Here is a 16403-nt window from a genome sequence, read left to right as displayed (position 1 = left end):
TCTACCTCCAGCTGCCCTGGCGTGTTACTTTGCTGCGCTGTAAGGGTCCTGTTCATCGAGTTGTGTGGTCAACACACAGGTCAGAGCTCTTTTCCACAACACACGTCAGAGCTCCTTCCCACTGGGCCTCTGGCTCTGCTGACCTACCCCTGCACATGGTTAGGCTTTGCTCTGTCCCTGCAGTAGCCCCTCTCCCTTCCCACCTCGTGGGAAGTATCTTCTAGCCAGCTATTTTTCAAATCGCCAAGAATTTACTGTTGAACAGATATTTGGTGAACTGTGTTCACATATTTCTTTTTTACTTATTCTTGGAAAAATGCCTTTTAAACCAGCAATCAGACAGTACAGGATATTTACTATTGAGGTGCTGTAATGAGAAACAGAGGCTTTCTTGCTCTCCTCTGGTGGGGGATTAATGATCATCCTGACAGGGTCCTGCGTGCTTAACACAAAGTCAATGCCAGCAAAGGAGCAGTGAAGAGATTTCCCCATTGGGCTGGTAGCAGGGATTAAGCAGATAGTAATAAACACAAGGTCAGAAACTCAAGTGGCAAGCCCCGAGGTTCCTAGGCCAAAGGTGGGATTCAGTTCAGAGTCAGGGGCTGAGAGAGGTCATGCTGAAATAGAGAGCTCAGAACTTGGGGAGGCAACCTGGTAGGTCCTCTTTCTCAGATCACCCTCTTTCTCTTCTCTCCCTTGCAAGTTAGCATTCAGATACCCAGGTCACCTATTTTATTGCATTTGATAAGGAACTTTGAATTGTTTATTGATCTGAAAAGACTTTAACTTAATTTTGGTAATGATTTAGCAATAAATTGCTGACTGTTCAAAGGTTCATTAGCTCTTTTGGCCCAAGAGGACACCTACTGTTGAAGTCATACTAAATAGCTTTTTTACAAAATGGACTTGTTAATACACTGGCAAAAAATATTTTAATCCCCATGAGACCCTAATATTCAATTTGGAGTTGATACATTCTCAGTTCAAATCTGGGGCCTGGAGTCAAATCTGTGTTGCTTATTAATTGCATGTACTAAGTCAGGTTTCCTTGAAAACTCTAAACCTCAGCTTCCTTTTCTGGACAATAATAATACTGACTTCACCCAATTATTAGAAAATTATATATACAGTGCTTGGCACATGGTAAAAGTTATAATTAAATATTATTACTAGTGTCTCATAACATAGTCTAGCATTTTAATCTCTCTCAAAGATTTCCCGCCAAAAACTTTACATCTTACCCCCAAATAACATTACTGAAAACAGTGTGCATGCATGCTAAGCCTCTTCAGTCGTGTCTGACTCTGTGCAACTCTATGGACTGTAGCCTGCCAGGATCCTCTGTCCATGGGATTCTCTAGGCAAGAATACTGGAGAGAGTTGCCTTTTCCTCCTCCAGGGTACTTTTCCGACAAAGGGGTCAAAACTGTATCTCTTATTGCTCCTGCATTGGCAGGCAGGTTCTTTACCAGTAGCACCACCTGTATGACTGTGTAGTTAAAGGGCTTCCCAGGTGGTGCTAGTGGTAAGAAACCTGCCTGCCAATGCAGGAGCCTCAGGTGACATGGTTCAGTCACTGGGTCAGAAAGATCACCTTCAGAAGGTTTGCATGGCAACCCATGCCTGGAGAATGCCTTGGACAGAGGAATCTGGCAGGCTACAGTGTATAGGGTTGCACAGAGTCATACATGACTTAAGTGAATTAGCATGCACACATGTATATAATTAAAAAATACAACTGAAGGGTAAATATGAGATTTTGAATTCAAGTAGTTAAGTATCATATGATACATATGATGATAGACTGGTCTCCCCGCCCCTCCTCAACCCCTTCTCCTCCCACATATCTTTTACTGATTTTGATTCTGTCCTGATCTGGGCCACTAACATTTTTTTAAAAAAAATAGAACTTAAGAGAAGAGAGTAGATTTGTGGGCTTGTATGTGGTGCATTTTAGGACATGTGTCCATTACCACTGGTAACATTCACTTTGTATGCAGCTTCATTGACCCCAGGTTTAAGGACCAACATATCTCTTTGCTTTAGTTGTTTTTCATAAAGCTCTGGTGGAAGCTATTGAGAGAGAGGATAACATGGTGCTGCTCACTAGCTGTGTAATTTTGGCTGTGTCTCTTAATCTCTTTGAACCTCTTGTTTCCTCATCTCTAAAATGGACATAATAATGTCTTCAGAGAGTTTCTGTGAGGATTATTTGGGATGGCTTAAATTTCTGGAGAGCTTCCCTGGAAGCTCAGATGGTAAAGAATCTGCCTGCAATGCAGGAGACACAGATTTGATCCCTGGGTTGTGAAAATCCCCTGGAGAAAAGAATAGCAACCCACTACCAGTCATGAATGGATGTGAGAGTTGGACTGTGAAGAAAGCTGAGCACCAAAAAATTGATGCTTTTGAACTGTGGTGTTGGAAGACTCTTAAGAGTCCCTTGAACTGCAAGGAGATCCAACCAGTCCATCCTAAAGGAAATCAGTCCTGAATATTCATTGGAAGGACTGATGCTGAAGCTGAAACTCCAGTACTTTGGCCACCTCATGCGAAGAGTTGACTCATTAGAAAAAACCCTGATGCTGGGAGGGATTGAGGGCAGGAGGAGAAGAGGACCACAGAGGATGAGATGGCTGGATGGCATCACTGACTCAATGGGCATGAGTTTGAATAAACTCTGGGAGTTGGTGATGGACAGGGAGGCCTGGCGTGCTGCGATTCATGGGGTTGCAAAGAGTCGGACACGACTGAGCAACTGAACTGAACTGAACTAGTATTCTTACCTGGAGAAATCCATAGACAGACAGTAGCTTGGTGAACTACAGTCCTGTGGTCTGAAAGAGTTGGACATGAATGAGCAACTAACACACACACAAGTTTCTAAAATATAACAGGTGCTCATTAAATGTTAGTTTCCTGCTCTATCCTGGCCGCTTGCTTGAAGGAAGTTCTGAAGGTGATATTTGAGACTCACCAGGCTTGTTAGGGGCTTCCCAGGTGGCTCAGTGATAAAGAATCTGTCTGCAATACAGTAGATGTGAGATGGATTTCTGGATCAAGAAGATCCCCTGGAGAAGGAAATGGCAACCCACTCCAGTATTCTTGCTGGGAAATCCTATGGACAGAGGAGCCTAGTGGGTTACAGTCCACGGGGTCACAAAAAGTATTAAATGTGACTTAGCGACAAAACAACAACAACAAACCTTGTTAAAGTAGCTATGGCTTTGTAATGAAATTGTAAGAGACTGAGAAAGAGAACCCAGTGACTGGGAAGGTGAGATTTCTATATTGGAAATTTGCCTCTGGACCATATAGGTATAAAGCATTCTCTATTTCCCCTCCAATTGCTTCTTTATAGTATTTTTTTCTTTGTTTTTCATGTCATCCTCCAACTGAGTAGGATTCCTAGCTTGCCTCCCACTTCTATCTACCTTAATTGTCACAACAGATGCCACATGATGAATCTTCTGTGAATATTTCTTTCATCTTTTCAACACTTCTTAGTTCTAATGGTAACCAATATGTGCTGGGCTCTGCACTGTTTTAGATACTCTTCTAAGAAATTTACATGTGTTAACTCATTACAGCTATCCCATGAGGAGATACTATCTTTGTCCCAGTTTAATCACTGTACAAGTGGTTCTCTTTTCTCCACATCCTCTCCAGCAATTATTGTTTGTAGACCTTTTGATGATGGCTATTCTGACTGATGTGAGGTAATACCTCATTGTAGTGTTGATTTGTATTTCTCTTAAAATTAGTGATGTTGAGCATCTTTTCATGTGCCTCTTGACCATCTGTATGTCTTCCTTGGACAAATGTCTGTTTAGGTCTTCCATCCATTTTTTTGGTTGGGTTGTTTGTTGTTGTTTTTTTGATATTGCACTGCGTGAACTGTGTATATTTTGGAGAAACTAACAATATTGTAAAGCAACTATACTCCAATAAATAATAAAAATAATATGGAATAAAAAAAAGAAAAAAAATGTACAAGTGAAAACAGTATAGAAGTGGCTTTCTCACGCTTATATGGCTAATATGCCTCATCTAGAAGCTGTGCTGAAAACCAAAAACCATTAGTGTCCCCTCTTCAAATGGAGCTTCTGAACCTAAGTTTCAGAGATTTCCACATTCTATTTTGTCCATGCAGACCCACCCTCCTTTACTTCCCATCTCTCTCCAAGGTGGGTGCTTTTTTATTTTTAACATGATGTGAATGTTTGTGATGCCTACATTCTGCATATACTGATTTTCTTTATCTGGATCTAAGGCCAAGTTCAGCTAGTTAGTTCAGTCTTTATCTTTATAATCCATCTTCAAAATAATGGGCTTGTTACTTGTTCATTCATTCATTTGTGCATGTATTTATTTATTTGCCCAACAAATATTGTAAGTTTAATATATATCAAGCAATTTGAATATTTAAAGTTAAATAGATCACAGCCCCTGCCCTCTCAAATCACATATTAGATATAGACACATAAATATTTCACACAAATAACTTATACTCTAAGAATTACCGTAACAAATGTGCATTCAAGGCATTGTGGGAGCACAGAGGAGGAAGTGCTGGAGCCTAAGGAGGTCAAACAAGGTGATGCTAATCCCTGCTGGATCTAAGATGTTTAGTTGCTTTAGAGACATTCATGAGTAAGATGTGGGGATAGAGGGGACAGGAAAGAAATGAAGCCAAAAGGAAAAGCATGGACAAAGGCACATTGGTGAGGCAACAATACAATGATCACAGAACTGTTACTACTTCAGTATGTCTTAGGCAGACATGCTTCTGGAAGGGACAGGGCATGAAACTACTGAGACAGTGATTTAAGTGGAAGGATTTATATCTTTTAAAGGTATTAGTTTTAAGAAAGGTTGATTTGAGAGAAGAGCCAACTTAGAGTTAGGAAGACCATATAGGATACAATTGTAGTAGTCCAGATGAGAAATTGTGGAGTTCAGCACTGAGGCATCACTAGTGGGATGAGTGAACATATCTAGGGTATGGAAATAGGATGGATCATATTGAATCTAGAATGATTCCTGGGTATATGTCTTGGGGAAGTCAATAATTAGGATATGATATTAAATTGAGATTAATCATTCAAGAAAATGATTAGGTGTTGGATGGAGTTTATATTTGGACAACCAGCTGATGATATTTAATAAGTGACTGAAATGTGAGTTAATTTCTAACTTTCTGTGAGTTTGGAATTTTGGGTATGCAGTATTATTAACTAAATGCTCTGTGATGTGCAGTAGGTCCTCAGGGCTTATTCAACTTGCATGACTGAAACATTTTACCTTTTGGACCAATTCTTCAATAACTATTTATTGAATGTTTTTATGTATGCTGGATTCAGGATGTTTGAAACTGGACAAGTCATTCTTACCATTAAACAGGACATAGGCCAGGGGATGGAAACAGGAATGAGAATACAGTAGGGAAGAATATGTATTGCTTATGCACTGACTTGCGGGAGAGTGTGGCAAAGAGAAAAGCTTGGTGTGGGTGGTCAGTGAAGTCTTCACTGAACAAATGATTCTGAAGCTGAAACACAAATTTTACAGACAAGGAAGGCTAGACATGAATGATATTCTAGGTGTAGAGAACAGAAAAGTTATTGAGGTGTGAAAGAGAGTAGAGCCTGTATTGAATAACAAGTTATTCCATGTGGTTAGAATACAGAACAAGTGAGTTCATCTGTGCAACGGTGTCCACATACTGTCAGGTTTGCGTTTTGAAGCAGGGCATCCTTGCAGATTAAATTTTCCTGTTTAAAATTGTTCCAACCAGTATTGTCTAGAACAATAGCTCTGAACTAGTAACACAGGTCAGGAAGTCTAAACACAATTTCATGAAAATATTAGGGGCATTGACAAAATTGCTGCTTTCATCTAAAAAAAAAAAACATGTATTTGTTTCAAGGTTTGGGAAACCCAGGATCTTAGACAGAGGGATTAGTAGAACAATTTATTTTACTGAAGTTGGCTTTAAAATGATTTATCTACTCTACTGCTACTTAACTTTCCAATATGTCTCCCCCCCCCCACCCCCCGCCCCGCACAGGAGAGATTGCATAGGGGTACAATAAATTTTTTTTGAATTGAATTCAGAAATTAATTTCTTGACATTTTTTATTAGTAGAAAACAGGTCCTGGCATGTAATTCTGAATGAATGACAAACTGTCTCAGACAAGCAAAATTTGACTCTGACTGTTTATGAAATCCAGAAGATGTGGATTTAGAGTCTGTCTCTCTCCTCTATCGTTTTGCCTCCTTCTTGCATTGCAGTGCCCTGTCTCTTATGAAGCTTAGCTCCTGGCCAGAGAATGCATTCCCCAACTCCCTGCAGAATCCTAGTGAAGTGAAATTGGCAGATTTCCGAATGGAGGGAGCTGATAAAGAGCCATCAGGCTCCTAAAACAATGTGCAGTTTTATGATGTATTCTTTAAAGAATTAGAGCATTTATCTACTCAAATCCATAGTTTGATATCAACAAAGATTTTTGGTCATTACTATTATTCTGTGATATATTTCAGTGATGAAATAGTTCAAGTCAACAAAATTATATGTGAATACCTATTACATACAAGGCATAGTGCTGGTAAACCAGCAAAATTAATGTAAACTGTCATCATCTTCACGTAAGTCAAGAAGCTAACTACTACAAATATGACTTAGTTATGTGGTCATTTACATTATAAAACACCAAATCATAGGATGAATTATATATCCAACTGATTTTTTATTATCTTTACACATGTTTTATTTGTGGTACAATCTCTTTTTGTGATTTGACACTCTATCTTCAGTTAGGATCTTAACCCTAGGGATGGGTTTCCTGCCCACCTGCCACAAGTCTGCACTGGTTGGTTAGGGTGGCTTTGCTTTTCCAAGCTACATTCTCTGACAACTTAGATGTATTATCCTTATTTTCAAATATAAGGTTTTCCTATTGTGTTTTTGTCATTATTATATGCCTAAATATTATATAATTATCTATTTTTTTCAATTCATGATACTCCATTGACAAATTTGATGTCTATATAGGATGTATTTTCTGTTGGTATTTATATCATCCTATGAAATATTTTCTTACTTGGATTATTTTAATCACTATTTAAGAAACTATCAATCATTGAATACCTAGAAAAGTAAGACTATTTGAATAAGAAAAAAATCTTACATGAATAATATTAATTCAGTGAATTTTTTAATGTTTGAGGTGGGGCAAATATATTTAAATTGAAATGTAGTATTTGTATAAGTAACTGTAATTTTAGGAAAAGATACAAAGTGGAAATGATAAGCTCATATAGTGAATATATAATAGTTATTAAAATTTGCCTGTCACCTTAAACAAACTTTTCTAAATAATTACTATTACCTTTACTAATATTTTAATTGTGTCTACTCATAAGTGATTTAGGAAAAGGAAAGACATTTTAATATCAATGTATGGCAAAACCAATACAATATTGTAAAGTAATAAATGAATAAAACTGAAAAAAAATAAACACAGTTATCGGTTCTTGCTTTCCTTACCTAGTTGTTTTAAAAGTGTGTGTTGAAATTCAGATATTTCTGTGTCTCCTCTGAAATTTTTCACACACTGTGTATCTTGAATAGTTTTGAAAACTGTTAGCAATGCGCTAAATCTAGGATCTAATTCTGATATTCACTTTGCAATTCCTTTTTTTAGGTACTGCCTGAAGTTACGTGGAAATGAAAGAGACTCATGAAACCCCTCCTCCAAGGGAGAATGAATGTCTTTCATAAATGGAGCCTGGCTTCTGGTTTTCCCAGGATAGTGACACTGTGGCAGCCACAGCGGCCCTTCCTGCTATTTTCACTGATTCACAGAACATCTGAACAGTGATGCTGGCCTTGGATTTACAGAGTTCCATCCTGATACATTATTTACTTCCCTGGGACAGAAAAGCTCGCACTAATTGCTCTCCATGGTGGCTAATCTTTTCAAGAGCCTGATTTTACCTTACATCCATAAGCTTTGCAAAGGAATGTTTACAAAGAAATTGGGAAATACAACCAAAAAAAAAGAGAATCGTCAGCCAAAAAAAGATCAAGACCTTCCTGTTGCTGGCCAGACCAAAACCCCAAAATTTTCTAACACCTTGAAAAGCACGGTAAAGAAGCTTGCAAAGTGTTCATCCACTCGCAACTTATCCACTGAAGAAGAGGAGGCTAACAAAGAATTTTCTCTCTCGCCCACATTCAGTTACCGAGTAGCTATTGCCAATGGCCTCCAGAAGAATATTCATGTAACCAACGGTGGTCATGAGGAGCTCCTCCAGGAGTTCTCGTCCACTGAGAGTTCCTACTCAGAGTCATTCAGTGAACTAAGGAGCAGCACAGAAAACCAGGCGCAGTCAACACACACGATGCCAGTTAGACGCAACAGGAAGAGCTCCAGTAGCCTGGCACCCTCAGAGGGGAGCTCCGACGGGGAGCGCGCTCTGCACAGCTTAAAGCTAGGAGCTCTACGCAAACTGAGGAAATGGAAAAAGAGTCAAGAGTGTGTCTCCTCGGATTCAGAGTTGAGCACAATGAAGAAAACCTGGGGAATCAGAAGCAAATCTTTGGACAGAACTGCTCGAAACCCAAAGACCAGTGCCCTGGAGCCTGGATTCAGTTCCTCTGGCTGCATTAGCCAAACGCAGGATGTCATGGAAATGATCTTTAAGGAACTTCAGGGAATAAGTCAGATCGAAACAGAACTTTCTGAACTCCGAGGGCATGTCAATGCTCTCAAGCACTCCATTGATGAGATCTCCAGCAGCGTGGAGGTTGTGCAAAACGAAATTGAGCAGCTGCGGACAGGGTTCGTCCAGTCTCGGAGGGAAACTAGAGACATCCATGATTACATTAAACACTTAGGTCATGTGGGAAGCAAGGCGAGCCTGAGATTTTTAAATGTGCCCGAAGAAAGATTTGAATACATTGAAAGTGTGGTGTACCAAATTCTAATAGATAAAATGGGTTTTTCTGATGCACCAAATGCTATTAAAATTGAATTTGCTCAGAGGATAGGACACCAAAGGGATTGCCCCAATGCCAAGCCTCGACCCATCCTTGTGTACTTTGAAACCCCTCAGCAAAGGGATTCAGTCTTAAAAAAATCCTATAAACTCAAAGGAACAGGCATCGGAATTTCAACAGATATTCTTACTCATGACATCAAAGAAAGAAAAGAAAGAGGGATGCCATCCTCCCAGACATATGAGAGCATGGACATAAAGCTGTCTACTCCAGAGCCCAGACTTAAGAAGAACAGTTGGCACTCTCCTGATGACAGTGATGGAGAACTGGGATCTGACCTCAATAGAAACAGTTATGCTGTGCTTTCCAAGTCAGAGTTTCCAACAAAAGGAAGTGCTTCCAAGTCAAGTTCAAAATCACACAATGCTAGAGCCAAGAATAAAACTGCTAGTAGCAGCAAAATTGCAAATAAATCAGAATATGATAAAATTTCTTCACATTTGCCAGAATCGGATAACTTGGCCAAACAAACCACAACCCATTATGCAGATGTGACACCTCTCTGGCATTCACAGAGTGATTTTTTCACTGCTAAATTTAGCCGTTCTGAATCTGATTTTTCCAAATTGTGTCAATCTTATTCAGAGGATTTTTCAGAAAGTCAGTTTTTCACTAGAACTAATGGAAGCTCCCTTCTGTCTTCTTCAGACCGGGAACTATGGCAGAGGAAACAGGAGGGCACCCCTACCATATATGACAGCCCTCAGGATCAGGGTTTGAATGGGGCTCCTCAGGGTATCCAAGTGCAGAGTGAAATTGAGAACACAGAAACCATGGACAGTGGAGTGAGTAATGGCATGGTGTGTGCGTCTGGAGACCAGAGCCACTACAGTGATTCTCAGCTCTCTTTACATGAAGATCTTTCTCCATGGAAAGAATGGAATCAAGAAGAGCAAGGAGCCGATTTAGGTTTAGATTCATCTACCCAGGAAGTTTTTGACTATGACACAAACAGTCTATCTGATCAACAACTTGATGTTTACCATAAAGACCTGGAAGACTTGGGAAAGGGCCACAGTGACCTTCAGGATGACTCTGAGAGCTACGATTTAACCCAAGATGACAACTCATCTCCATGCCCTGGGCTGGATAATGAACCACAAGGACAGTGGGTTGGCCAGTATAATTCTTATCAGGAGCCTAATTCTAATGAGCTGTACCAAAACCAAAACCAGTTGTCCATGATGTATCGAAGTCAAAGTGAACTGCAAAGTGATGATTCAGAGGATGCCCCACCCAAATCTTGGCATAGTCGATTAAGCATTGACCTTTCCGATAAGGCTTTCAGCTTCCCCAAATTTGGATCTACACTACAGAGAGCTAAGTCAGCCTTGGAAGTGGTATGGACCAAAAGCACACAGAGTCTCAGTGGGTATGAGGACAGCGGCTCTTCCTTAATGGGGAGATTTCGGACATTATCCCAATCAACTGCAAATGAATCGAGTACAACTCTTGATTCTGATGTCTACACAGAACCTTATTATTACAAAGCAGAGGATGAAGAAGACTATAGTGAACCAGTGGCTGATAATGAAACAGATTATGTTGAAGTAATGGAACAAGTCCTTGCTAAGCTAGAAAACAGGACTAGTGTTACTGAAACAGATGAACAAATGCAGGACTATGATCACCCTTCATATGAAACCCCTTATGAAACCCCACAAGATGAGGGTTATGATGGGCAGACAGATGATGTGGTTGGTGAAGGGGGATTGGAACCCTTAAATGAAGCACTGGCTAAAATTGAAGTGAAAGAAGATGAAAACCAAAACATCCCTGACCAACCAGTGGAAGTCACAAAGCCAAAGCGTATTCGTCCCTCTTTCAAAGAAGCAGCTTTGAAAGCCTATAAGAAGCAAATGGCAGAATTGGAAGAGAAGATCCTGGCTGGAGGTATTTATGTTTAACCACTATATTATGAGCTCACTGGGTTGTGTTCTTTAGAACATGTTCTGTGTTTACTCTTGGGAGAAGGAATTTAGTTTCAAGCAATTTGCATGTTTATTCTGAGAATCTTATTTTACTTGGCTCCCCCAACAAGCTGGGCTTGACAATTTAAAATCAAGATGCTTTCAAATAGATCATACTAAAATAAGCACTGTACTCCATGGATCAAGATTTCTGTGCTAGGATTAGTCAAAAAATGCCCTTCATATTTCCAACTTAATGGCATCAGGTATCAAAGGAAGGGTGGGTGAAATTAAAGAGCAGCCTGGGGTCTACATTTTGGTTCTGTTAAGCTTTATAGGGATTGGGACAAAGATAATCTTAAAGAATTAAGAAAGATAGATTCCTAGATTTACCACTCCTTTCCCCATCAATTCTGTGCTTTGGAGCATGGCAGCAGGAAGAACTAGGTCTACACAGCCAACCCCATCCTAAACCATAGAGGACCACAACTTCACTCACCACCTACTGATGCAGCTAAGGGAGGACATTAAAGTCCTAGTCTGTGCCTGAATGGTCATAAGTCCCTCTTTTAAAGGAGTCAGTAAGGGAATAGAGACAAGTATCTTCCTTCAAAGAATGGAGTAGAAGTCTCTTGACCATTATGGAAATGAAAACAGTACCTTACCTAATAATTTTCCTTGACCTCCTGGGGGAACAATTTTGGATCATATACTTTTGAAAAGTAACTGCATATAAGTAAAAGTTTTGTTGACTTTTAATTTCTCAACCAAACTTATCTCAGTCCCTTAACATTTACTTTATTTGCATGCTTATTTCTTTCTATCTTTAGGATAGTTTGATATAATCTCAGTTTTAATTGATCATATACTGTTAATGGTTTCTTTGAATATGGAAATGTCATCTTTAAAATACTCTACATAATACTTCATAAAGTTATATATTTATATGATCAAATATCACTTGCTATTATAAAATAATATATAATAATTTATTTATCTGGTAGCTGATATGGCTTCATTTTCTGTGATCAGATACTACTTCAAACTAGTCATGTTCTGGCTGACATGGGTGGATCATTGACTAAACAGATACCTTCATGATTAAAATATTTTAGGCCCTAAAGCAATTGAAATAACTATTAGGGTTCTCTGCTCTAAAATTCTGTTCATATAAAACAGTGTATCTTATGTAATTTTTTAAAGAACGTAAGTCAAGGGCATCTTGGGTACATTGGCTGTGTTTTTTGGTGGTTATTTTTAAAAGGAAGAGTTCTCAACTATTTTTAAAATTGATTTGAAAGGGCAAAGTAGTCAAAATTTTATGTAAATGTAACACATACTGGAATATCTTATTTTGGAGTGACTTTTAATATTAGATATTCTTATTACTGAAACTCAGTTCATAGTTCAAAGCCTGAAATACAGGTGATGCTTTTGACATTATATTTTAGTTACTATGGATTCAGAGAGATCTACTCAAAAGCATATTAAGAATAAGCAGAGTGTGTAGGTGTGTGTGTTTGTTGTGTGCAACACACTAATGTTTTCATGCCAATTGGTTAAAGTATCCAAAATGTTAGGCAATATTATAAATACAATGAAACTATATGTTTCCAAAAGAAAAGTGGATCTTCATCAACTTATAAAAAAATCCCCAATTAGCAAACTTTTGCAAGGTAGTTTGTTACTTATGATGACTATTTACATAGCTAAAATCCTAGTCTTTCAATGGTACTTATCCTCAGAAAACATGAATTCGTTTGGTTATTCACATAGCACCCACTTCGGAATCCTAAGGTAGGGAAAACAATAGTGTAGCACATACCTAACACACCAGGTGTGTCGTACCTGACACGCTGACTCCAGAGGACTCAGGCCACTCTGCCATCTTGGAACTTGGCTTGTTATCCTGTGAGCCAACTTTGAATGGAATCTGTTGGATATCATTTATCCTACAGGAAATCATACATACATCTTTAAGATGCTCTCTGCTGGCTTGAAAGGCACCAGATTGACGGCCCAGGAGGTTGCAGTAGCCTAGATTTTAAAGGCCATCTCTTCTCTCTTTGGCAGCAGCCAGGCAGTTGTCCCCCTCCTGTGACACCAATATGCCTCATGAGGAAGGGCAGCCAAGGGAGGGCATTTTTCAGGCCCCTTCCCGGTTCAGAGCATCCCAATGAGGTGCCAATTGTCGTGATGGATTCTGTGCCCATGGCCATCTGCTTACTGGGCTTTGGGCAGATGCCAGCGTACTTTTCTCTTCATGACAATGCAGTCACAATTGGGTAGCAGTGCTGTCTTCTCTCCATTACTGACCTGGCAAGGCTGGACCTTAGATCTCTTGCTGTAAACAATGTGGGAGTGGTTCTCCTGACAGAACTTGATGGAATCGTTGGCTTGTGAATTTGAATCATTATTTCACCTTTTGTCTTCAGGGTCCTGGTAAAGAGGGACTTTTTAAAGACCCCAGTGTACATGGATGTTTGATGCCAGTTTATATGAGAATCTTAACTTGGAACAGCAGGCCAATCAGGAGAGAGATTTTAGTCTATGTGTAGCCAGAACCTCCATGAGGCCATATTCTTCCCTTGCTGCTGGACCCTATGTGTGTAACTGGTCTGAAACACACCATGATGGTGAATATCTGATCCTCTCCCCTTAGCCTTTCACCACCCATCAACTGGAATTAATTAATATCTCCTCTAAATTTCCCTATACCTATTTCTTGGAGCTCTGGTATCCACCTTTATAATGATAATTTATCTGTATTCCTTATGTTCTCTTCTAAGCTGTAATCTGAGGGTCAGAAGTCTTGTCTTGTCATCCTTTCATTTGCACTGTGCCTAGGCCAGTGCTTTATACATAGATGGCACTGAATATGTTGGATGAATGCCTACATCAAAGGAAGCAGGATACTGAATAAAAAACATGAGCTTTCACATAAAATCCAAATCCAAACTGTGGCCTTTAATAATAAAGGCTAAATTGTGCCTTTATTTCCTAGGGATTCAGAAGTATGATTAGAGATGCAAACTTATTGTTGAGCACTATTATATACCAGGCATTTTCCCAGCAGTTTACCTATCTTTTTATTTCTTTGCCTCCTACAGCATCACTAAAAATTTGATTCCATTATTATCTCATTTTACAGGTGAGGAAACTGAAATGCAGAAAGCTTACATAACTTGTTCAGTGTCATACAGGTAGTAAGATGGTGAATACAGAATTAAATAGATGGTTAATTTGTTTTTTGAGAGCAGCCATATGCTTACTCACCTCAAAGATTATTTTGTTCATGTTTTAAGGTGGAGAGACATGATGAAAGATGGAGGTAACCTTGGCCACAGGCAGGGCTCATTACAACTAAAAGATTTTCACAAGAAAATAGAAATAATATGAAAAGCACTGAGGTTTTATTGTGAAATAGTTCATTCTCAGTTTTTCTAGTCCAAATGCATGGTTCATCTTATAAATCAAGGCTTACAGAGCACCCAAAATACTGTACAACAGATATTTGAATGATGATGTTCTAAAGTCTGAGTGCAATTTACCAGGAATTAGATTCTAAAGTCAGTTTGAACTAAGTTTTTCAAGAAAAATAGCAAAAAATGTTTTGTTTTGAAATGTCATTTCCAGGCTGCCTGTAGGTTCCGGAAGAGGCTGCTGCTAGACGGGATTATAAAGTCCATAAGTGAATTGCCCTTTCCATTGCTATTGTAATGCCAGAGCCTGCCCCAGCATCTGGCATATTTATCTAGTCCACAAAGAAATATATATTTATTATATATATATTTAAATATATATTTATATTTATTATATTTATATATAAATAAATATTTATATTTATTTGTGGACTAGATAAATATATGCTAGACTCCTCTCTAGTTCTGTGGAGAACTCTTAGAATTCAGATAAGCTTTAATTTTCTTTCTATTGAAAAGACTTAAAATTAGATATATTTTAATATAGTACAATGGGAAGAATGTGATAGAAAACTTGGCTTTTCTCACCTTTGGCTCAGTTAATCACATCTTTCTTTCTATGATGATATTAACTTATACATCTCTAAAAACTTATCTGAATTTACTTAAATTCCAGCTTTAATGTTGAAGAATAAATATTTCAACTAAGTTTTGAAAGTTTGTTGGCCCAAGTTTATCTATCAAGAGGTGCTTCTTAAACTTTTGAACATCTCTGGGCCTTTGCTGCGGAGAGTCCAGCTCAAGAGCTATGAAGTCTGCCTTTTTGATGCAAGTGAGCATCATAGCACAGTTGAAGAGTCTGCTAAGTACTGTGTAGCAAATGTTATACCTGCCCATGTAGGATTGTTTCATCTCCTCTTTTCTAATTGGAAGAGACAGTATCAGTCTAAGAAAATGTGTGAATAATTTGCTTAAAATGAAGAATGGTTTATAATTCTCCAGAGCAGCAGGTTATTACACTTATGAGGAGGTTTTGGTAATTTCTACACATTAAAATATAGAGAAGCACTATATATAGTCCTGGAAATTTAAACGTCCTTCTTCAATGCAAGTATAACAGTACTAGTGATAACAGAAGGCAGCCCGTTTGTAAAATGTTCTGTTTAAAATCAGTGCATAGCATTACATTTTTGGTTTAGTATTGTTTGCTTCCAAATACTCGATAATAACCTAAAATACCAAGTGATTGTCTTGGTTTTTGAGACAGGTTATGATCTATGTGAGGAGTGAAGGGGCCAAGGATCCTTACAGGCAGTGGAAACAGCTAGCGTCTCTACTTCTTGCTAGACAGAAAACCCAAAATGCCCAAGGGAGTAATTCTTCTAGGAGACAGGATTGGTGCTCAAAAGAACACATGTGTTTATAAATCTCTTGAGTGGGGAGACAGGTAATGGTGGTGTGTACAAGAAGATAGTTCCAAGTGGACCCAAAGCTATTATTCTAATGTGGTATGGAACTAAGAGATAGGAACAGAACCAACACATGCATAACACCTTCCAATTCTATTCACCTCTAGAATCTTTAAGTACATATTTAATCTTCGTTGTCTAGTATTAGCCCCACTTTACAAATGAGGTGACTGAGTCTTAAAGAGGCAAAGGCAGGTCTGAGGCTACACAGCTAATAAGAGTATCGATGGAAATTGATGTACATATAGCAGAATTCAGCATCTGATGCTCTTTCCATGACATCCCATTGCAGGTGTGGGTGAGTCTTTTCATGAAGGGACATAGCTTATATTTTTAAGCATGCAAATAGGTTGTGCTTTTAAGATCAGCCAGTTTTGTGTTGGCTGCTGTAGTAAATACTGATCTCTGTTAACACAAAGTGAGTGATAATCATTTGAGATGAGACAGTATCATATTTTTAAAAGTTTAGAAAATCTGGAAGGGTGAAACTTCTCACATTAAAAGACTTTATTAGAAATGAAGGAGTGCCAGTGATCA

General features: G+C 38.7%; 1 protein-coding gene across 3 annotated transcripts in view; it reads left to right on the top strand.

The window, feature by feature from the left end:
- UNC13C (unc-13 homolog C) overlaps window positions 1-16403 on the top strand; it is a 655668-nt gene that overhangs the window by 29575 nt on the left and 609690 nt on the right. For all 3 annotated transcript variants that reach the window (XM_070469257.1, XM_070469256.1, XM_070469255.1), the window contains one exon: window positions 7708-10958. In XM_070469257.1, the coding sequence (XP_070325358.1) occupies window positions 7967-10958 (2992 nt within the window). In that variant the 5' untranslated portion in view covers window positions 7708-7966. The remainder of the gene's footprint in view (window positions 1-7707; window positions 10959-16403) is intronic.

Source organism: Odocoileus virginianus, chromosome 6 (genome assembly GCF_023699985.2).
Source record: "Odocoileus virginianus isolate 20LAN1187 ecotype Illinois chromosome 6, Ovbor_1.2, whole genome shotgun sequence".
Lineage (NCBI taxonomy): Eukaryota > Metazoa > Chordata > Mammalia > Artiodactyla > Cervidae > Odocoileus > Odocoileus virginianus.
The sequence above is the reverse complement of the archived record's forward strand: the minus strand, read 5'-3'. Positions and strand labels throughout refer to the sequence as shown.